We start from the raw sequence: 21,220 nt of genomic DNA, 5'->3' as shown, positions 1-21,220 counted from the left end.
ATTGGCAGTCCATTCGCCGATGCTGAATTACCAAATGCAGAGGGGACGGAAGCGAGAGGGGAAGACACGGGTGGCCGGTGACGGGCATGACGGATACCATCCGGTGCCTGGGCTCTAGCCTTAGGGCTCCGGTAGAAGCGCGCGTGGAAGCCTCACCTTGCAGCAGTACCGCCCAATTCTTTTCTGTCAGTACGGTTGCATCGAGGAAGCCCACAGGAAGAAGGATCCCTCATCCAACAGCCTCTTCGCTGTGCCCACTTCACATGTGAACTGAAAAAAGTTGCATACATCCATGTCAGGGAACGAAGCCGGCTGATCGGGTGGGGTCCCGATGATTCTGAATTTCTAACGGGGGATTATGACCGAACAGAAGGCCGATGCGGAGGCTCGCCTGAGTCTTCTTTGGCCTTTGAGTTGAGCCTGCGTGCGTGGAAGACCGGTGCCTTTGGACCGGCCTGGACTCGGCCAAACAGGAAGAAGAAGAAGAAGAAATGGAAAAGGTACTTCCATTCTTACAGTTGGACATCAGCGGTTTGGAAAAATTTGCATGCGGCGAGACTTTTCTCGAAGTTCGAAGTCATCGGTCGGCGGCAAGCCACAGACCCATCACCGCAGGCAAGCCGTCAAGCCAAGGTCGGCACTCGAATCTCAACAGAAAAAGGCAAAAAAGGGATCAGAATTTTCAGTCTCCGGTCCCGACGGAATCCAAATTCGGATGATACAGTGGCGGTAGGTTACTTCTATGTTTGGAATGAAAGAGGGTAGCTAGCGAGGGGCGTGGCGCCCTTACCTGTAAGCCATCCGTTGAAGCGGCTTACAGTTCCCTCGGAACCAGGTTGTCGACACCTGGATGATGCTGATGTCGCGTGCGCCCCCTCCTCTATTTGGTAATGATGATGGTTCACGGGTCTACTTAGACTCCCAACAGTTGATGCCGGCAGATACGAGGGAAATAACGGCGAATAATTTCACAAGGTGGATGATTTACTCGTTCAATGAGATGAAAGGTCGTCTTCAACAAGACATGGATGGCCTTTAGGCGGTTCGGGTCAAACAGGCCGCCTAGACAGAAGACCACGAAGTTCCCGGCCTTCCTACCGGAAAGCTCGGTGCGCTTCTGGGCGGTTTCGCCTCTCATTCCAGGCCATCCATCGTCATGGTGCGGCGTGTGGCAACGAATGGGGTGTTTCTTTTGGGACTCCGTCGCACGATGCCACGAGGCGTTGCGGGAGACATCGGCGCCAACAGTTGGTGTCACGATTGCGTGTGTGCACGGGCGAGTGTTCCCAAAGCGGGAGCATGGCTGGAATTCGATGTGACCGCAAATAGCTGTCAAAATCTTTAGAGGAACATTCCTGCGACGATGACTTGGATTCCAAGGATCCCCGATATTGGGGTTGGTGGCGGCGATGCCTGGGAAACACTTCATGGCGCTTTTGAGGGCTGAAAAGTCAATTGAGAGAGAGAGGAATGAAAAGCCAATTCCCGCTTTGGGATCATGGAAGAGTCTTTCTCTTCTTTGCGTTTCTCCATTCAAAGGAAGGGCGCTGCAGCGTCAAAGTCAAATCAATAATACCTTACTCAACAGGGCCAGCAAGCCCAGAATCCGACATTGAAGCCCGGACTGGCCAATAGAAGAGGAAAGCGACAGCAACTTGCGCGCGAAATGGCGAATGGCCGAGTTTTGCGCGTTGGGACTCTTGTCTGCCCTATGTTTGACTTACACCGAGGCGCATGTAGAGCAGAGGATTCGATGCTAATTCCGAATAACCACCCGTACCTTACAGACTGCGCCCTCGTGGCAGCTTGGACTGGCGCGCGCGCACGCTCAATCGGGGAATTCTTTTTTATCTTTATCCTTTCGGGACCGAGGAATGCTGCGGGCTGATGCAAAGGTTCGGCGCCACCAATGTCTGAGACCCCGTGATCGCCCGTCAACCCGCGATAAGAAGAAAGCCGCAGATTACTTTCTACCTTACTACGTCTTACCAAGGAGATGCTGTGCTTTTCGCTGCGAGACATTCGAAACCCCGGAATCGATCGATATGTGATCTCGGGGTAAGGGGACGACGGCGCACTGATGGGGAATATCGAGCGATAAACTTTGGTTGCGGAAACCTCGAGCTGGGTTCACTTTCCGGTCCTGCCTAGGCAGATCGAGAGAATGCTACCAACTGGTAAGGCCCTGGTCCGGTTTGTATTGTAACTTCACCTCAGGCCCAACCGGTGAAGGGCAAGTCGTTGGTGACGACGCAACGTCTTGTAACTGGCACCCTTCGAGATGCAGCGTCGTGGCCGTTGGCGGTAGTCCGCGGACGGGGGAAAGGATTTGCCCAACGGCATGTCAGGCACAACGCAGTGCACTGCTACTTTGCCGCTCAACAACTGTCGGGAACGAGGGCGATCCTTCGACACGATGCCACGGCTGCTGGTGGTGGTGATGTTGCCGCCGCGGCCATCACATCACATCCCGTCACTGGCCAGGTACCCTCGCTCCCCCATTGGACCACGTGTGGCCAGCAGCGATGCCACGTCCGATTTGTGCCTCGGGTGCAGCATCGCAGGACAGGGCTCTTTTGTCTCCTTTTTTAGGTTCAGGCACGAGCAGGACCCTGCGACGTGCGAGCTGAACTCTGCGCTCCTCCCGTCATGGTGAGAAGAGACGAAATAATCTCATGTTCTGCAGACGGCATCTGTTCGTTGGGGTGACCGTTCGTCTCTCCTCCGTGGGGGGGAAAGGACGGGATGGAGGGGGTGTGGACGTTGGTGTTGGGTGTTCACCACGGTTGATGCGGGTGGGATGCGCTCGGTCAGAGTGGTTGGTGCCGCGGTTCGCGGAGGTGGGATTCCGGGGAAAGACGGGCTGGTTTCAGAGCCGGGAAACTTTTTTGCGCTTTGCTCTTACAGAGTCGAGAACTTCCAACCGCGACGCGGGCGACGACGCGTATGGTGTGGTGAGCTTACACACTTTGTGTGTGTTTTCATGGTTCTTTGGGTTGTCACTAATATTTTACACGAAATTTTGCGACGGTCTAGCTTTTTTGGCTCCTGTCGCGCGACGACGCGTACAAACTTCTACCGAGGCATGGTTGGCTGCGACTACTCGACTGGATGTGGGACAACCTCAATGCGCGCGAATCATCAGGGGGATGGATTGGAGGAATTTACCCCCGAGGCAGAAGGCATACATCAAGGCCTGGTTGCTATTTAGCTTCTTGATGTCCAAGTATGTTGTGGCGTCGCGTCATTCGCCCGGCCAACGGGAGGCAAACCACGGGATGGGACGGGGCGCGCAATCGGTGACGAGATGTTGATTGACGGGCAGTGTAGTGTGCCTCGGGACGAGCGGGAAGGGCAGAGATGGCGGGCGTTTGATGGGTCAAGCTTGATCGGTGAGCGACTGGGCCTTGGTGAGTCCCGACGGCTCGGACTCTTTGTCTTTTGAGAGTGGCATTGACACGATCATTGCTCTTGGGATAATTATCCCGCGACAAGATGAGGCTTGGTTCCGGAGAGCGAAGGAGGAGCGATGCCAGATTCTGCAATAGACGCGACGGGGAGATAGGTTCGGCATGCTACGCTGCGACAGACCCGGCGGATGCGGACGGCGGGTGTGGATTGCGGGACGGACGGTAGTCCTGCGGTGGTGGGGTCGCGCGGTCCATGTGGTTGCAGGAGGAAGGATTTGCGGTCCCGGCGGTGCGGGCGCGGCATTGCTGTGTTGTGGTTATGAGTGAGTCTATCCTTTGCAGCATAATTATCCCAGAGAAGAGGAGGAGGAAGAAGAAGAGGTCTATGCTGAGTTGTTTGCTCAAGCGCAAGCGCGACATCGGAGGCGACATGTCGATTCGCGCGGCACATGCACGGAATGCTGCGAGACACTGGGCAGAAGGGCACAAGCCTCGAGGCAGCAACTAGAGATGGCAGTACAGAGGAGGAGGTCTAGACCTGGCCGAGCGCGGGTGTCTCTTCCCTTCTCGCTCTTTGTGCTGGAGGGCGTTTTGACTACCCTTTGTTGGTCCCTTTTTTATTCCCGTTTGGTGCCCACGGTTCCTTACCTTAGCTGGGCTGCTGGTTGAAAGACTGATAAGGGTTCTCCTCCGCGGGTAGAGCTTTGAGGGTTGAGGATTGAGGGTTCGAGAGGATCTATGCGCCTGTCTGTCGCTGTCTGGGCATGAGCGTGAGCAGTATTTTGCCCCCCTCGTCTGAGGGTTTGGCAGGCTTTAGGGGCAGAGATTCCGCGGATGCCGGGTCCGAAGGTAGGTTGAGCTGTGGCATCTTTGATGGTGAGAGAGGGATGGGATATGTGAGGGTTTGGAGGTTCTTTGGGACCGAGACGCCTTGCTCGGATGGGATGTGATGTAGGAGGCTTTTCCGGGCGTCCTTTCGCGTTTGCGTGAATTTCTCGATCTTTTTCTCATTGTTGATTTGGGGGCATGGTCTGGTGACACGCCTGAGAGCTGCGACTGACGGCGTTGCGAGGGAGGTATTGTCGATTTGGATTTGTTGCTCTTTGGCGACTGAGGCGCAAACAGGACGAGGCGTCTCGCACTGGGATGGATTGCGAAACGTAAGGCAAGGCTGCATGGTTCGCCTTCGGCATTCGCGAGGCGGACTGTTCTGGGTAAACGTTTTGTGGACTTGAGGAGCTAGCTAGCAAGCCCAGGTAATTCGAGGCAAGGTAAGGTGAGGTTAGGTGAGGTGAAAGATTGGCAGCAGAGGGCGACTTGAGTCTGGTGGCTTTTCCGGATCGTAGGCAGCAGCGCCGAAAGCGGGGTCGTTTGGCCCCCCCACCAAGTATCGTCTCAACGTCTTCGTGAATCGCTTCGTGAACAATGGTGAAGTCGAGCTTTATGAACTTGGGATTTCGTTTATGACTCATCCTACGGCACAGCAAAGCCGATAAGGGTGAGAGTTTGAGGACGACGTCTATAAGGCAACTCACCGCATCTCCCGTCAGCGCTTTGGAATCTCGACCGTCCACCTTGAAAATTCACATAACCATGGCGCCCCGAAAACAGCCCAAAACATGCCAACACACATCCATTGTCGTCGACGCCTCAGCCTACGGCCGCCACAGGGCAGGGTTCCTCCGCGTACCCGTTGAGAAACGTGTCGCGGCGACGACGAGGTCTGGGAGGGTTATCCCGGTTGCCGATGCCGATGCTGGTACCTCCAATCCCGACCCCAACTCCAACCCCGGCCGCAGCGCCGGCTCCGGCTCCGGATCTGACGTCCCCGCACCACCTGACCCCTCCACTTTTCCCGGCCCGCTTGTCCTCCCCGACGACGACCTCGCGCTGGAACCGCGGTATCCGCCGCAGAGTTTGAGAGCGTGGGCTTCCGGGGAGTGGAGGAATCGGATTACAGGAGGGAGGAAGACTTTGTATGTTGCCGATTTTCCGGGTGTCGAGGGGGATGTTGGGTTTATGAGGGGGTGGGAGGTTCCTGTTTTGGAGGGCGGTACGGCGGATAGCTTGGAGCAGCCGAAGGTGGAGGATGTGGTCTCGTATTTTGAGGCGTTTTATCATCCTCTCCCGGTGGAGGTTCTTCCTACTGCGTTTAGGTTTGTCAAGTGGGATGATGAGGGCGTTCCTCGTGGGAAGGCGAAGGAGAAGAAAGCCTTCATGATTGGCCTCGCAACAGGATCTTCCGTCGTCGGAATCAGATGTCGCCCGTCACCCGACGACTTTGCAAAATACCAACTCAACCTCAACGACCTCCTCGACGCCCTCTCAGGGGTTCTCCCGGGCGACGCGTATGCCGCGTGTATGCTTATCGCGCAGGATCTATACGAAGACGAAGATGATGACTTTTGTTGTGGACGGGCGTTTGGGGGTAGTCGGATTTGTACGGTCAGTTCGTTTCGGTATCGGCCGGCGATGGATGGGGTTATGGGGGTTGAGAGGGGGCATGGGTGGCCTGCGAGTCATTGTGGGCGGTTTGTGATGGAGGCGTGTGAGTGGTGGGAGGAGCAGGAGGAGATGGAGAGGGAGAAGGATGGGGGAGGTGAGATGGAGGTGGATGGGAGGGGGGGTAAAGGGAAGGGCAAGGGGAAGAAGGATGGTGGTGGTGAGGAGGTTCTTGTTGATTTGAGGAAGGTGAAGGGGACGGCCATGGGCGCTGCTATTTATGTGTCGAGGAACGTTCTTGTTCCGAGGGAGGTGTCGCGGAATAAGAAGCAGGCGGAGGAGGATTTGTACGGTATGTGGTTTTCGCGCGTGGCGAGGACAGCGGTTCACGAGGTTGGGCACTGTCTTGGGATGGATCACTGCGTTTATTATGCTTGCGTCATGCAGGGCACGGGGGGTTTAGGTGAGGATTCGAGACAGCCGCCGTACTTTTGTCCTGTTTGCGAGGCCAAGTTTATATGGAGTTTGGGGGAGATGGGCGTTGTTGAAGAGGGAAGGGGTGGGAGGTGGATGGAGGGGAGGATGAGGGAGGTTGAGCGTGAGAGGATGGAGGTTATGAGGGCGTTTTGTGAGAGGTGGAAGGGGGTTGGGATGTTTGCCGGGTTTGGGGGGTGGTTGGAGGCTCGATTGAAGTTGGAGATTGGGGAGAGGGACGAGGTAGAGGCATCAACACGTGTCTCGAAGGGTGTACGGGAGGTTGAGGTTATCGTAATTGATTCGGATTAGGGTCGTGCGGGGGTCAACGAAGGGGTGTGACTGTAATAGAGAGAAATCTTTCATCTCATCAAACGTCACAGCTATGAGATGAAATGTCCCATGCCGCCAGATGGCATTAATACATGTGTACGTACTTTCGTTAGAGGTATAACTGCCTGACCCTATCCCCTTCATATTCGTCCACGAATAATCAGACATAAAGTGAAAGTTGGAGAAAGACTGGAAACGGATGTAATGACAATTCTAACAGTGGATAGTACACCTATGATGACAGCAATAACGGGGTAGCTTGTAGGTAGTACAAGAAAGAAGAGGCAATGTCGTCTCGCCGTTGGTCGCATGGGAAGTATGCCTCACTTTCAAATGGAAGCTGCGATTGGTTGAATCCACACCGAGAATAGCAACTTGCAGCGACCTCGCCGCTTCAGCTCTTGCCATCATTGGCCCGGTCAAGACATATCCTGCAGGCAGAATCGTCTGCCAGAGAGAGCCTGCTTCCAGCAGAATCCCACTTTTCTCTCGGATGTGCTCTTGCTAGCTACCCCTCAATTTTGACCTCTTCACCTCATTTCTCGACAACATCTGGTACGGCGACGGACTGCTCTCACACGCGCCTAGTGGATGTGCCCTTCGAGGCCCTAGACGCAATTGCACTCTTGCGCGACTTAACAGCACCTTCCTTCCTTCCTACTTATTGCCTTTGCGACCCTGACGCTACAAAAACATGACCCCACTCGAGATCATCGGCCTCGTCAGTGCCATCATCACATTCATCGACTTCGCGGCCGAGAATGTCACGGTGGCACGGGAGATTGGACGGATCGGGTCCGCGACGTTCAAAGACAATGCTGATCTGGAGCGTCGGGTTAAGCTTGTCGAGGAGCACGTCGCGGGACTCACTCCGAAGGGTATTGGTGCGCCAAGGGATACAAATGAGGCCCAGCTGCTGGATCTTGTTGAGGAGTACAAGAGCCACACAGTTCAGCTGATGACCCTCCTGGCTGGGCTCAAGTCAACCAAAAAGCGCCACATTCTATCCAAGATGGTCAAGGACTTTCGGAAGAAGGATGAAAAGGAGACACTCCAGAAAGAGTTGGATGATTGCAGATCCAGGATCCATTTGCAACTCACTCAAATAACGAGGTAAGAAGCTTGGATCAGACAACAAGGAAATAGACGCGTGCACCTACTAATGATTCTTCATTTGCTTAGAGCGGAATTGAGTCGCCGCCTCGATGAGATTTCGGCCCAAGGACACATCAACGCGACTGAAATGCAGCATTTGGGCAAAAATATCGAGGGGCTGCAGTCCAACATCGAGCTATGGAAACATGTTCCGGGTTTGGTGGAAAGTGTCCACGATATCCTGTCCCGCTCGAAGGAGGCTGTCGAAAGCACTGCCCAGCGCTTGATTTTGGAGAAGCTGTATGTCGGTGACATGACGAGGAGGTTCGATGAGATTGAACGCGCCCACGAAAAGACATTCTCCTGGCTTTTGGGCTCGTGCACACCGTCCACAAGCGATTTCGATTCGAGCGATGGGTCCGAGACCAGCCATAGCGATGGCTCAGGCCATGTGTCTCGAGGAGAGAATGAGTCGCCGAACGAAGGCAGCCAGAACTCCGATCAATTTGAGGTACCAGGCGCTGGTACATCATTAGACGACTCTTCCTACGAGGATTCCGATCATCAGTCACAAATATCCTCAGAAAGAACTGCTCGAGAGCTTCAAGCACAACAAGATCTGATAGACTGGTTAGCTCGTGGAGGAGGCATCTTTCATATCTCTGGCAAACCTGGTGCAGGAAAATCGACATTTATGAAGTACCTCTGCCAAAGCCCTGCTACGGAATCCTATCTCAAAGACTGGGCTGGAGAAAAGACGCTGATTTTGGCAAACTTCTTCTTCTGGAAGCTTGGGTCCACAGCTCAAAAGTCTTTAGACGGACTGCTTCGGGCGCTTTCATACTCTATCCTGGAGCAAGCCCCAACGCTGCTCGAGACCGTTTTCCCAAAGCAGTGGAGAAAAGCTACGCAAGGAAAGGCATTTTCAATCCAGAGCTCCGAGATCGAGTGGGCATTCTCCCATCTGTTGCGACAAACAGCATTCTTTTCCTCACACAAGATTGCAATCTTCATCGACGGCCTGGATGAATTTGATGGAGACCATGACAAGATGATAAAGATGCTTCGATATTGGTCTAAGAGTGTCCCAGAAAATATAAAGCTGTGCGTTTCAAGCCGTGAATGGGAGGTCTTTCGACGGAGGCTAGTCAACTACCCTGGAATTCGCCTACAAGACATCACGAGCCGAGACATCGAAGCGTACATCAACAGCGAATTATCCGACAATGAAGAATTCAGATCATATTCTTCGGAGAACCCAAGAGTTGAACATCTCATAGATCAGATCAAGGACAAAGCCGAAGGCGTGTTTCTCTGGGTGAAGATTACACTGAGAGGTCTTAAATGGGGTCTTCTTTCTGGGGAACGAGTGGAAGGTCTCGAGGCAAGACTCGAAGCTTTGCCTACAGGCCTTGAAGAACTCTTCGCGTCAATTCTGGCATCCATAAGAACCGGGACTCACACCAACAAGAAGGATAGAATGAGGGCGATGCGAATGATTCTCCTCGCAGCGGAGAAGGAGAAGAGACCCCGTACGAGACGACGAAACTCACCCCTGAGTTTAACAGAACTTGCATTCCTAGACGATTATGAGAAGGATCCCAGCTTCGTTTTCAGCTTTCCAGCCACAAAAGACGCCACTGGAACTTGGGTCTCAAGACAAGATAGGGCTAGGCGGTTGGTCTACCAACGTTGCATGGGCCTTCTTGAGGTACAATCTCTTAGAGGTGATGATCGACCACGATTGATGAGGGGTGTATGTGACTTCCTCTTGGGGTTTGCACAGCTTTCTGAGCAAATCACATCGCGGGACGAGAACAAGTACAAAATAAACGAAAATCTCAATAGCGAAATCAAGAGCAGCCTGCAGAATGGAACTGCACGAATCCACCGAGAAGACCACCTCGAGATCATCGACAAGGCGGACGGTGCATTTCTGCATAATCATGCGTGGTACAACAACCCTGGCAAGCTCAATGATGAACACCCTTCCAGCGAGCTGGTTGTGTGCACACATCGATCCGTGTTTGAGTTCTTGTCGCAGCCACACATTAAAAGTCTCATCGACGCCGAAGCCCAGTCCTTCGACTTGGCTGATTTCCGACTCCAGGCTTTCTTGGCATCTTTAAAACTATTTCGTCCCTGCAAGTGGTTCGTCACGAGAAGTATGATGGCTACGATAAAGCATTTTGTTTGGATTTGCTTTGTATTTCGCGAGTTGGCCCAAGATCGGCTACTGACTTTCTGCGAAGAACTGATCCGCATTCTGAAAGTTCAAACCCCGACTCCAAGCATCGGACCATATATAAGTCGAACAGGACCGTTTGAACTCGATCTATCCGAACTACTTTACGCCATAGAGACTGATGGAAGCTTGGGTATTGCTGTATACGTCGATCTTATGGCAGACTCATGGCCGATCAGCTTGGATAGTGGGTTTTACCAACTAGGACGTCGAAGCAAACGGGACATGTATTACAACATGCTTCTGGACTTCTGCCTACCTGAGATCTTTGATTTTTCCTTCGAAAAGGACTGGACAAAGACATCATATGAAATGAGGACATGCGAGTATATCTCCAAATGTTTTGAAGCAGGGGCAGATCCTAATGGGCTATCTCTACTCGCAACTCGATCGAAGATGAGTTTAACTTGCTGGCAAGCATGGGTTATTGTATCCATGGCCAACAAAGTCCTTTTCAAATCATGGGTGCCCTACCTCAGGCTTTTTTTACTCCATGGCGCGGACCCCATCGTTTGGGTCCACTTCGAGATCGATAGAATATTCCTCTGGTGGCATGATGCGTCCCAGTGGCACGAAGCTAGCAGTTCCTACGGCATGAAGGATGAAAACCATTTTCTTGATGACTTGTCAAGGATCTGGTCTGAAACCAAGCATGCCAACACATATGCAGAAAGCGGCGCAAAGGGTTTTGATGTGTTACTTCGGGATTTTCTTCCAATTTGGCTCCAAGAAGACGGTGCGGAGCTGCAGAAACTCTGTGACCGTAATCAAGGATCAAAACCTATCTTGCGGCCACCTCCTTTTAAGATAGAAGAAGAACCCTACTAGTGGGTTGGACAATATGTGGTTTACGACAGTGCTAGTTTCTAAATCTTTCAAAATAATGCTTGGAAGGCATGTAGCAATGCCTTTATCTAGCCATCACATGCAGTCATAGAGTCCAAAGGGTTCTTCTACCTTGATAGCTCTACATTTTCGCGGCCACATTAGGTCAGAAGGCTCACTAGCACCTTATTACTACTACTCCCCTTAGTGCGAACTGTGACCAACGTAGTCATCAAAGTCGATTTTCCGCTGCCCTTCTCTACTTCATTTTCTCCTTTCGTCCTCGTCTACTTCACTTGCATGCCAGTACCACTCGGTACTGGTCGACGTCTGAAGTCTGGAAGATCGTCACGAAAAAGCTTGTAATCATAGGTGAACATAAACTCGAACGAGGCATGGAGTTTTTATCAATGTCACGCGATGAAGCCAAGCTTCACTTCACCGCAAGCGATTCTGCCCGAGTCGATAAAGTGACAGTTGGTGCTGCGATATTGCGACATGACACTTCAAACCCCAGCATCCTTCTCCTCAAACGCAACTCGGACGAGAAACACTATCCAGGCGTTTTCGAAATACCCGGAGGAAAGGTCGACGCAACGGACCCAAATATCTGTGACGCCATCATACGCGAGGTTATCGAAGAGACCCAAATGAAGGTATCGGATATTACCACTCCGTTGTCTCACATAGGATACACCACGGAGAAGCTCGAAAGAACAACGACAGGGCAAGAGAAGATCGTGAAGCGCCATGCTCTCCAGCTGAGCTATGTTGTTATGGTCGAAGGAACAGACTTCCAAGTTGAGAAGAAGGAGCACTCGATGGGGATTTGGGCCACCCGTGACAGTCTCAATCAGATTCCCATCACCTCGGAAATGAAAAAGCTTGTGTTGGAAGCTCTGGACTTTGCGGACGGCGTACGAAAAGCACTTTCACGAGAAGAAAAGCATCTGTCTACAAGACGAAAGTACGGAGTCAGGAACGTTTGAAGTCCGGCTCTAGGTGACTTGCGACACGAGCAGTCTTCTGAACGAACAGGGCTACGTGCTTCGCGATTTTGGACTTCGACAAGCATCTACTTTCTATTCACTAATACACGAAGCTATGTTGCCATCGAAATTTCCTTCCTAACAAACCATCGACAAAGATTCCTCAACGTGCTTCCACTCCTTCACATCCGGCTGCCATCTGAACATCCTGCCGGACACATCCCCTTCGCGACTGAAGCGCACTTCGCGTCTCGACATGCGTGACCACTGTTCCGTATCGTCCCCTTCGTTCACGTTTTCCGCCTCAATCGCCACATTTTTCAGTGCGACATTGTGAAAAGCCCTACTGTCCCAAAGCCCGTCTCGACGGTGATACTTGCCAAGCAGCTCTGTCGCCTCTCGTCTCACGCTGTCTTCTCGGCATCGACACGCGACAATCAACAACGGCAGAGTAGGACCGTTGTCCATACTGAAAGTCTCGGTGCATCCGCCGCAGTTTTGTTGCGCCGACAGAACGATTCGGCTGAGCTGAACCATTTCGCGGAATGATGGCGTCAGCATGATCATCACCTTGATATCCTTGTAACTCAGACTTGAGACATCGGTCCAGAGAGTGAGGTACTGTACGCGCAAGTTACAGGCGTCCACATAGGCGTGAAAATCGTGTTCCTGGTTCGCCTTTAGGGTGTCGTAGACACCTTGAAAGGCATTTTGCCAACGTCGTAGATGGCCAAGGAACTCAGGGAGCACAGCGGCCAGCTCATCCAGGTGACTCGGAGATAGAGCTGGCCGTACGTAACTGCCCACCAGCATCTCCTTCGAAAGTCCGTCGACAAACATTTCCGTGTAGATGGGACATCTATGACACGTGTAATGCTGCACGACCCTCCACCAACGCCGTGCCATGTGGACATCTGTGAAGACGGTCGGCATCTCCTCGACCGCATAAGTACGTTTGCTGCCCCGACAACACCAGCTGATTTGCGAAGCATCCTTGGTGTGCAGCACGTTGTGCGACCAAGCCTGCATCGTCAGACCCTGAAACACCCACGCAGCATCGTCGCACACTGCACGAATGGAGTCCGTCACAGGACCGTCCTCGACCAAAGAGCGCTGGTTGAAGTAGGTCTCCATCATCTTGTAAGCATGATTCACATGCGACAGTGCTGCGTTGCGGTCGCCGTGGAGACACTCGAACGTGACAAAGAGTACGCAGCAGACGATGGCCCAGAGCATATTCTCGCTTGATGGTTGAGAACTGCGCACAAGCTTGATCGCGCGACCGTATTGCTGGAGAGCGAACTCATAGTGCGGTCCGTTGGCGTGGAGTTCCTTCCGGGACCGCCTGATGAGTGATGGGACGAGGGCGCGGGCCATTCCGGCCATGGCTAGGGCGGCGTGCTTGATCGCCGGCTCACGACGCGCGAGCTGCGGGACGACGCGGACCATGATGTCGTTGGGGAAGAGGTAGATGTTAGCCACGAGGTGCTGCCAAAAGTCAAAGTAGACTTTCTCTTGCGGATTGCTGAAGAATGCGGACTCGTAGCCGGGTTCCCTCAAGACAGCAGCAGGCCAGACCCTCCAAGTTCCCTTGGAGATGATTAGGCGTGGCTGGGCATGACGATCTGGCTGCTTCTGCTGGAACTCATAGCCTTCGCATACGCCAGGCCCTCGAGGCGACTTGGTGCATTTCAGACAAAAGGGGCGAGTTTCATCGCATTTGATGTGTCGCCGCCTAGAAGTCAGGTCAGCGTCAATAGGACATGGGGGCCAAAATGGTGCAGCAACTTACTTGCACGTAATGCAGCCCGATCGCACTTTGCCTGCACAACTTCGCTTTACTCGTGGACGCTTTCCTAGAGAAAACGTAGCCATCTGGGGAGACATTCCCGGGACTCTGCAGACCCATGTTAGACGAGAACAACGTTTAGCATATTTGGCGTAATTACCTCTTCTTCCCGCGCCTCACGGTCGGCAGCGGGGCAAGCCCATCCGCCGGGTCCGGGCTCGACGACATGGAGTCGGAGCTCGATGCAGCGGGCTTTGGTTGCGAAAGTGAAGCGTCCATTTCGAGGAAAACATGGAAGATTGGAACTTGCGTAAGCTTCGATGGGGGAGAAACCGTTTTAAATCAACCCCCAAGTTGCCGCTGCCTGCTGGATATCACTCCGAAGTTCCGGCTATCGTCTGGGATTTGACCGACTAGCGCTGTAGGGCAGAATCCTTCGAAGGATCGCCGGTCACTCCCCAAGCTCCCGTCTCAAAATCTCACCTGGGACAGGGGCTCTAGTATATCCCACTTGGCCGATATGGATCGACCAACGAACCTTAAGAGGAGAATTGTCTAAGGACGGCTTACATGTGCCCGCAACGCAACGAATTTGCCATGACTATGCCAAGTGGTCTAGACTCGATGCGACCAAGGGATGCCCAAAGCAGCACACGGTAATTCTGATAGCCAATCATACGATTGAGCGCCGTCTTTGAGACTTCCTCAGCCACAAAGGATCTCCTACTTTGACGGAACGAATCTCCCCATTGAAAGGGAGAATGTGGTGGCTGCTGCAGAAGCTAGGTATCCCCGATCGTGACAGGAAGATTGCAACCAATCACCGTTCTTGACCGTTCGGCCCCAGCCGCCTTTGAGTTTACGACATCGGATATCTCGCCGCCATCACTCATCAACACATATCTGGGAAAGATGGAGGATAGATTAATGATTAATCGAGACAATTAGACTTCTTGTATCATTGAACATTCAATAGGCATCACGATGAACCCATAGCCAAACCTGTAGATGGCAAGGGGATGTGACGGAACTGCCGACACTTCCTTAGCATCTCCGCTCTATCTCGGCATTGTTTCTAAATGCGAGCTTTCCCCAGGGACCGAAAATATCAAAAACGCATGCGCTCAGTTTCTATTGATAAGTCGTGTCAGAATCTGATGGCGAAGAACACAAAGGGTGCCTCTGCGCCGCTGAGAAGGCGGATCCGTGGAGCTCGGTTTCGTCTGCAACTCGCCTGTTTGAGACGAGCGAACTCAAAATGATGTCAAGAGAACTCAAAAGGCTCAAGGACATTTCTTGCCCCATACACGAGCATGAAATAAGTAAGAAGAGATTTCAATTGCACTGAGCCTGACTTCGACACCTCGATGCCATTCCCGATGTATTCTTTCTGATGAGATCGATCAGCAGGCTCAAAAGAGACTATGCATAGCCAAAAGATGCATCTAGAGGTTCGGCGATGTACCGAGACCGACATCCCCCGCGTCTTCGAGATAGTTTCCTTGGCCTTTGCCAACGACCACGAATTTGTCGATGCAGTCTTCCCTGAGCACAGCACGTCCGAAGGCCGCAAATTGGGTAGCGAGCGTATGCTCGCTATGTTTCATCGAGATCCTTATAGCAACTTCCTGAAGTGCATCGACACGACCACTGGCCAGATTGTGGCGGCTGCAAAGTGGAACGTCTACAAGGGCGGCCCTGTCCCGCCGCTGCCTGAGCTTGTCGGTGACTACTGGAAGAACGATGAGGAGAAGAGATTTGCACAAGCTATCTTTCGTGGCTTTCTTGCGCCGAGACAACGAGCTATCGAGGAGAGCGGCGCAAGATTAGTTGGTACCTTGGAGAAGCTCATACCTTACCTGATTTACTTGAACATCTGAAGCTAATCTTTGGTTCACTTCCGCGAGCTATAGCACTCGATATGTTGATGTGTGATCCTCAGTTCCAGGGCCAGGGAGCGGGGAGACTACTAGTAAGAGCCGGCCTTGCTATTGCTGATGAGATGGGTGTCGATGTAAGTTGAGGCTTTACTTTCTAGTGTTGTCCCATCAAGAAAAGACTGGAGGCTGATTTTATGATACAGGCGGTTGTAGAGGGTTCGGATCGAGGGAAAAGACTTTACGCATCAGAGGGCTTTGATGGCCCCCATTATGTATGTCCCGTACCTGATGAGTTCGCCGCACGGCGTAAACAAACCTACTGGTGGATGAGGCGACCCAAGACCAGTATCTAAGAGATTCACATGAACTTAAGCTTCATGTATTCTCAATGATCATCGATAATGGTCGGGGCTAAGACCTTTGATAAAGCTCGGGATGATCCAACGACTGGAAGCGCCAATCTTTGTGATGCGAGTAGCAATTTGCCAATGTCTTCATGCTGCTTCAACTTTCAAGGAGTCGCCCACGTGCGTTTAGGAGCTCCTGTTACATCAAACTTGTCTGTGCCGGCGACCCTGATCAGCGGTCTTCATGAGCAACGGTGTCAACTCATTCATATTGCAACCTAATTGGAGTTACCTACGGATACTGTGGCTAGAATAAGTACGTCTACTCACATTGCATGCCTAACGCGGTCCTCTTATCAATATTGCGACTGAGCGACCCCGTGCATTCTGGTTGTGGCCCAACGAATGCCGATCATATGTCAAGTTCGTAAGTGTTATTGGGTTCGTCACTCGCCGTAAGCTGCATCGATGCGAGGGTAGCATGCACAGAGGCGGGGTTGGCAGAGCCTGCTTCTGGGAACGAATCCGGGAATATATTGAGTTCACCTCCGTTCTCTTTGATCCAATCCGTTCATTTCCATTACTCTTTTTTTGATTAAGTGTTGGGAGTCCTCCAGGTTCTCGGTGTATCGTTGCTGCCACATGAACTATCGCTCCGTTTTCAAAGGGCTGTGAGATCCTTGACCTGCTCTCTTGAAGGTCTTTCGAAGATATTCCTTGAGGCAGCACGGCCTTGCATAAACGCATATACGCTTCGTACCGCCTGTCGTCAATATGGCTTCCGACCTAGAGGAGGCAAAGACTCACCTCAGAGAACACGGATGGGTTCGTGTCCCGTCGGTTCTCACCACAGAAGAGGCTGCTGGCGTACTTGACCGGCTATGGAAGGCAAAAGCAGCGGCTGAAGCTCGTGGCGAGGACACATACCTGTCGTTCCTGGACCCCAACCCCAGCAACGTGCGGGTGTTCTACTTGCTAGAGCTCGACAAGATCTTCCGTGAGCTCATTGCTCACCCGACTGCCATCTCCATGGTCAAAGCCGTAGTGGGGGAGAACTTCCTCATCAGCAACTTCACTGCAAACATTGCCCGACCCGGATCGCAGAGTATGGCCTTGCATTCGGACCAGAGTATCGTCTTTCCCGATCCGTGGCAGAACGTCTGGGCGCTCAATGTCATCTGGTGTCTGACGGATGTCAACAAGGAGAACGGTGCAACCCAATACATACCCGGATCGAACAAGTGGGTTTATCGCAAGGAGGTGCCTGATAATGCGCCAGAGATGCTAGTCTCTTTCGAAGGTAAGGCCGGCGATATCATTGTCATGGACGGTCGTGTGTGGCACACCTCTGGTAGCAACATCACCGAGGATCAGGATCGGGCACTTCTGTTTGGATATTACACCGCACCATTCATGCGTCAACAGGTCAACTGGACAGCCAAACTTCCCAAGGAAGTTCAGGATACCTGTAGCGAGGAGCTGAAGGAGTGGCTTGGCCTCAATCCTGTAGGGAATATTGGCATGACGGGAGATCTGAGGTATATGTCGGTGCAGTACCCTGACGATAAGAAGAAGGCACGCGAGACGGTTGCGGCTGGTTGACTCCGCAAGTCCAGGCGGTTTAGCTTTTCCATATTTGTCATGCCGGCCACAGAATCTATTTTAATCAATCTTCACAAAGGAAAACATGCCTCGGTAGAACGGTGCTTGCCGAAACTTCATGACATTTTAATACAAAGATGTATAGTGCATTATCGACGCTATATCGGCAATCACTCTGTTATCATTTCGTTATCTTTGTTACGCATTGTGCTTCCCTAAATGCTACGTTAGTGGACGAGCCATGGTCTTCAACATTCGTCTCCTAGGTAATAAGCGTAATATGTTTGGAATTGGAACATTTAAGGTACCACAAGACTTCTGGTCCTAGGTACTACATCAGGATCAATGTCATAAACGCGTTCAATGTCCGCACGTCCTTAGTGATAGACACATTATGACCACATCACACTGAATCACTGATGTGTTATCTAGCATAGGTCTTGAATCCCTCGTTCCCACGCTTCAGTCTGTTCACCTAAGGCTTCAAGGAGACAGGAATGTATATAAAAGGAAAGAACCGCCAACTTGGTTTTCAATTGTCCGTAACATATGCTACATCAACTGCACTCAGCGAGGCATTTCTGAGACTACAGCGAGACTTCACTACTATCTTTATCCATCACCAACCGTCACAAACTCCAAGATGCAATTCAGCAACATATTTATGCACACTGCCATGTTCGCAGTCAGCGTAGGATATTCCCTTCCCTCATTCCAAATTTCCGTTTACTGACTTAAACCAGGCTTCTGCTCTCCCCAATCTAAACCAAGTCTCGGAACTTCAAGCCCCTATTGATGGCTACGACATCGTTGTCCCACAGTGGGAGGTCCAGGCCGCCCCTGGAGGCGCGAAGTTGATTCTTTCCGGAACGGTCGAGCAGGTTCTTGCTGAGCTCCAGGTCATCAACTCCAATTACGCGGAGGACTTTGACCTCGACTTCGAGCTTCCCTCTCCTGCCGTTCACAAGCGCAACGACTTTGACAGCGCCGCTTTCGCGTGCAACGTCACCAAGGCTATGGCTGATCAGAGTATCATCGCCAAGGGTTCCAAGTACCTCAGAGGCGTCAAGGGAAAGCCTCATCACCCACCTGGTCCTAACACCTGCGCTCGTGTGAGCTGCAGCTGGAAGTCCGCGATTTGGTGGTGTAACCATGTAAGTACACTAGTAATGCCATCTTGACAAGGCTATTTTCAAGCTAACTTTCTTCAGGCACAGACTCCGCGCGAGCTTGACTCTTTCGGTGTGATTGCTGACGGTACGGATCATATCATTCAAGTCTGCAAGACCAACGGCGAGTGGATCGATGGTCAAACGTGGCACAAGGATAAGTGGAGTGTCATGGTTGGCCGCGCCGACTGCTAAGTCTAGTGAGCTAAAGTGTCTGTTAAGAGAATATGAGGTTCAGAAGTCCAGTGATAGAAGGAAAGGGATTGGGGGCAAGTCAAGATCATACGCCAGCATGTCCATTGGCACTCCTCCTTTAGTTTAGAAACGTTCTACCAGTGATTGAAATCCTGGTTTCAGTCGTTGAAACTCTTTCATTCTTTCTTAAGATATGTGAACATGGAAGGCTATGACCTGGGAGCTCGGTTACTTCTAACCTAGTCCGCATTGTTCAACCTCCCCATGCACGGGCTGTGAAGCAGCTCGACCCAGCATCTCTAGAAAACAGTATGTTAGTTTCGACCAAGCTTCTATCCCTGGCCATACTTTCCTTTTCGAGGTAAAAGGCTGCAGCAGATTCTCTGGATGTTGGGATAAATATTTGCCCTAGTCGGTGTCGTCGCACCGATCAAGTATTCCCGTGAAACCCCGGTTGGGCTCTAATGAGGCTCTGAGCCTCCGTTTAGCATCGCTTGAATCGGCATTTGAACTTGGATCGGCAGCATTGAAGTTCCAGACCTATGAAGACTTACAATGGCAGTGATTATGAGCTGCCGGGCCGAGTCGATGAAAAAAGACTGTCGTCATGAGGCTTCTAGCATGTAGTGCATGTCTCCCAATCCGGCAAGCGATTCGCTCAAGGAAGCCAAGGGCGAAGCTAGCTCACTCTGAGCGCCACCGGTTGTCACACCCGGGACTTTATCTCCTGACTTAGCGCGATTATTTCGGCGCCTACCGAGACGTTGGTGGGGATTTCATAGACGTCATTCACCTATGCATCCTCCCCAGATATTGAACAATTGGAATTGTGCGCCCGAGGTCCAGCTGCGGTATGGCTACATTGGCTGCAGCAATGAGAGCTCTGACGCGGGGAAGGTTGAGGCAATCCGAGCGTCATCAGTTGTCCTCGTGAGTATATAAACAGAAGTAGAGTACAATTATTAGCAAATTGAGTGCTATTTTGACTTGCAATCGAGGCAGCAAAGTTTAGAAACAGCAAGTCTAGTCATAACACCCGACAATACCCGTCAAAATGAGCTACCCAGAAAAGTTTACTGGCTTCTGCACCGCAGGGCCTAGCTCGTGGAACAAATTCACCAAAGAAACTCTCACGCCGAAACCTTTTGAAGATCACGACATTGATGTGCAGATCGAATGCTGCGGTGTCTGCGGGTCTGACGTCCACACTATCACTGGTGGCTGGGGCGAGTACGAGGGTCCCCTGTGCGTCGGCCACGAGGTATGTCTTGCTTCCCCAGATCTTAGTCTTGAAATGTGAGATTAATGGCCATCAAGGTTGTTGGCAAGGCTGTTGCTGTGGGGAAGAACGTGAAGGAGATCAAGGTGGGTGACAGAGTTGGTGTGGGTGCTCAGGTTTGGGCGTGCCTCAAGTGCGAGCAGTGCAAGAACCAGAATGAGAACTACTGCCCTCACTTGGTCGGTAAGTTTTACCTCTTGCAGCAGAGGTTTCGACCCAGTACTGACATCGTCTGGTAGACACATACAATGCCAAGTACGAGGATGGAAGCCAAGCACATGGCGGCTTTGCTAGTCACATTCGCGCTCACGAGTACTTCACCTTCAAGATTCCCGATGCGATAAAATCAGAGAATGCTGGCCCACTAATGTGCGCCGGTCTCACCACGTACTCACCTCTGGTACGGGGTGGTGTCGGCCCGGGGTCCGTCGTCGCCATTGTCGGTATCGGCGGACTCGGCCACCTCGGTCTGCAGTGGGCCAAGGCACTCGGAGCGGAAGTCTACGCCGTTACCCACTCGCCGGACAAGGCCGAAGACTGCAAGAAGTTGGGTGCCAAGGAAGTCATTGACACCAACAAGAAGGACTGGGCTAAGCCTTATGCTTTCAAGTTCGACTTCATGCTCAACTGCTCCGACATGACCAACGAGTTTGACCTTCAGACGTACCTGTCCACTCTTAAGGTCGGCGGTCATTTCCACATGGTCGGCTTGCCAGACAAGCCTTTGCCTCAGTTCCCCGCAGGCCTCTTCGCCAGCAATTCTGCCAAGATGTCCGGTAGCCACATCGGAAATAACCAGGAGATGAACGCTCTGTTGAAGTTGGCCGCCGAGAAGGGCATCTCACCTTGGGTTGAGACTATTGATATTTCGGAGGCAGGATGCAAGGAGGCTGTTGAGAAAGTGAAGGCGAACAAAGTTCACTACCGCTTTACCCTTGTCGGCCACCAGAAGGCATTCGGTACTGCTTGAGACTTTAGAGGAAGAGAATATAGAACACGTGAATAGAATCATCATACGACACCTTGTTTGCTATCATTTGATTCGGACCTGCGCAGAAGTCGAACTGACTTGCCTTGACAATCTACTTGGCCAGAACAGAGGTGGAGGAAAGTCCCACTCGTTGGTGGGTGCACGTTGTCGAGTGA

The 21,220-nt window shown here is 52.1% G+C and overlaps 11 protein-coding genes across 11 annotated transcripts; 7 read left to right on the top strand and 4 right to left on the bottom strand.

Annotated features, from left to right (window-relative positions):
* Nucleotides 1-740: 740 nt before the first annotated feature.
* CCOS01_09174 (uncharacterized protein) lies at nt 741-1,429 on the bottom strand (the record flags this gene model as incomplete). The annotated part of the gene is made up of 2 exons (XM_060457334.1): nt 741-836; nt 989-1,429. The coding sequence occupies 2 exons, from the start codon at nt 1,427-1,429 to the stop codon at nt 741-743; spliced, it is 537 nt and encodes a 178-aa protein (XP_060312034.1).
* A 1,011-nt stretch (nt 1,430-2,440) lies between these two features.
* Nucleotides 2,441-2,630, top strand: CCOS01_09173 (uncharacterized protein; the record flags this gene model as incomplete). The annotated part of the gene is made up of 2 exons (XM_060457333.1): nt 2,441-2,537; nt 2,599-2,630. 2 exons carry the CDS (start codon nt 2,441-2,443, stop codon nt 2,628-2,630), a joined length of 129 nt encoding a protein of 42 aa, XP_060312033.1.
* Nucleotides 2,631-3,480: 850 nt separating this feature from the next.
* On the bottom strand, nt 3,481-3,714 carry CCOS01_09172 (uncharacterized protein; the record flags this gene model as incomplete). Its single annotated transcript, XM_060457332.1, has 1 exon — nt 3,481-3,714. One exon carries the CDS (start codon nt 3,712-3,714, stop codon nt 3,481-3,483), a length of 234 nt encoding a protein of 77 aa, XP_060312032.1.
* Nucleotides 3,715-4,223: 509 nt separating this feature from the next.
* CCOS01_09171 (uncharacterized protein) lies at nt 4,224-4,421 on the bottom strand (the record flags this gene model as incomplete). The annotated part of the gene is made up of 1 exon (XM_060457331.1): nt 4,224-4,421. One exon carries the CDS (start codon nt 4,419-4,421, stop codon nt 4,224-4,226), a length of 198 nt encoding a protein of 65 aa, XP_060312031.1.
* A 582-nt stretch (nt 4,422-5,003) lies between these two features.
* CCOS01_09170 (uncharacterized protein) lies at nt 5,004-6,638 on the top strand (the record flags this gene model as incomplete). Its single annotated transcript, XM_060457330.1, has 1 exon — nt 5,004-6,638. One exon carries the CDS (start codon nt 5,004-5,006, stop codon nt 6,636-6,638), a length of 1,635 nt encoding a protein of 544 aa, XP_060312030.1.
* A 715-nt stretch (nt 6,639-7,353) lies between these two features.
* Nucleotides 7,354-11,813, top strand: CCOS01_09169 (uncharacterized protein; the record flags this gene model as incomplete). The annotated part of the gene is made up of 4 exons (XM_060457329.1): nt 7,354-7,772; nt 7,842-9,919; nt 10,007-10,325; nt 11,342-11,813. 4 exons carry the CDS (start codon nt 7,354-7,356, stop codon nt 11,811-11,813), a joined length of 3,288 nt encoding a protein of 1,095 aa, XP_060312029.1.
* A 138-nt stretch (nt 11,814-11,951) lies between these two features.
* Nucleotides 11,952-13,881, bottom strand: CCOS01_09168 (uncharacterized protein; the record flags this gene model as incomplete). The annotated part of the gene is made up of 3 exons (XM_060457328.1): nt 11,952-13,548; nt 13,606-13,710; nt 13,763-13,881. The coding sequence occupies 3 exons, from the start codon at nt 13,879-13,881 to the stop codon at nt 11,952-11,954; spliced, it is 1,821 nt and encodes a 606-aa protein (XP_060312028.1).
* A 1,160-nt stretch (nt 13,882-15,041) lies between these two features.
* On the top strand, nt 15,042-15,835 carry CCOS01_09167 (uncharacterized protein; the record flags this gene model as incomplete). The annotated part of the gene is made up of 3 exons (XM_060457327.1): nt 15,042-15,435; nt 15,516-15,616; nt 15,686-15,835. The coding sequence occupies 3 exons, from the start codon at nt 15,042-15,044 to the stop codon at nt 15,833-15,835; spliced, it is 645 nt and encodes a 214-aa protein (XP_060312027.1).
* Nucleotides 15,836-16,603: 768 nt separating this feature from the next.
* Nucleotides 16,604-17,431, top strand: CCOS01_09166 (phytanoyl-CoA dioxygenase; the record flags this gene model as incomplete). The annotated part of the gene is made up of 1 exon (XM_060457326.1): nt 16,604-17,431. One exon carries the CDS (start codon nt 16,604-16,606, stop codon nt 17,429-17,431), a length of 828 nt encoding a protein of 275 aa, XP_060312026.1.
* Nucleotides 17,432-18,074: 643 nt separating this feature from the next.
* CCOS01_09165 (uncharacterized protein) lies at nt 18,075-18,795 on the top strand (the record flags this gene model as incomplete). The annotated part of the gene is made up of 3 exons (XM_060457325.1): nt 18,075-18,122; nt 18,175-18,585; nt 18,643-18,795. The coding sequence occupies 3 exons, from the start codon at nt 18,075-18,077 to the stop codon at nt 18,793-18,795; spliced, it is 612 nt and encodes a 203-aa protein (XP_060312025.1).
* Nucleotides 18,796-19,849: 1,054 nt separating this feature from the next.
* Nucleotides 19,850-21,044, top strand: CCOS01_09164 (alcohol dehydrogenase GroES-like domain-containing protein; the record flags this gene model as incomplete). The annotated part of the gene is made up of 3 exons (XM_060457324.1): nt 19,850-20,056; nt 20,113-20,257; nt 20,314-21,044. The coding sequence occupies 3 exons, from the start codon at nt 19,850-19,852 to the stop codon at nt 21,042-21,044; spliced, it is 1,083 nt and encodes a 360-aa protein (XP_060312024.1).
* Between the last annotated feature and the right edge of the window lie 176 nt (nt 21,045-21,220).

Source organism: Colletotrichum costaricense (assembly GCF_030867565.1).
Source record: "Colletotrichum costaricense strain IMI 309622 chromosome Unknown Scaffold_9.1, whole genome shotgun sequence".
Lineage (NCBI taxonomy): Eukaryota > Fungi > Ascomycota > Sordariomycetes > Glomerellales > Glomerellaceae > Colletotrichum > Colletotrichum costaricense.
Note: the sequence above shows the minus strand (reverse complement) of the source record. Positions and strands in the feature narration are given on the sequence as shown.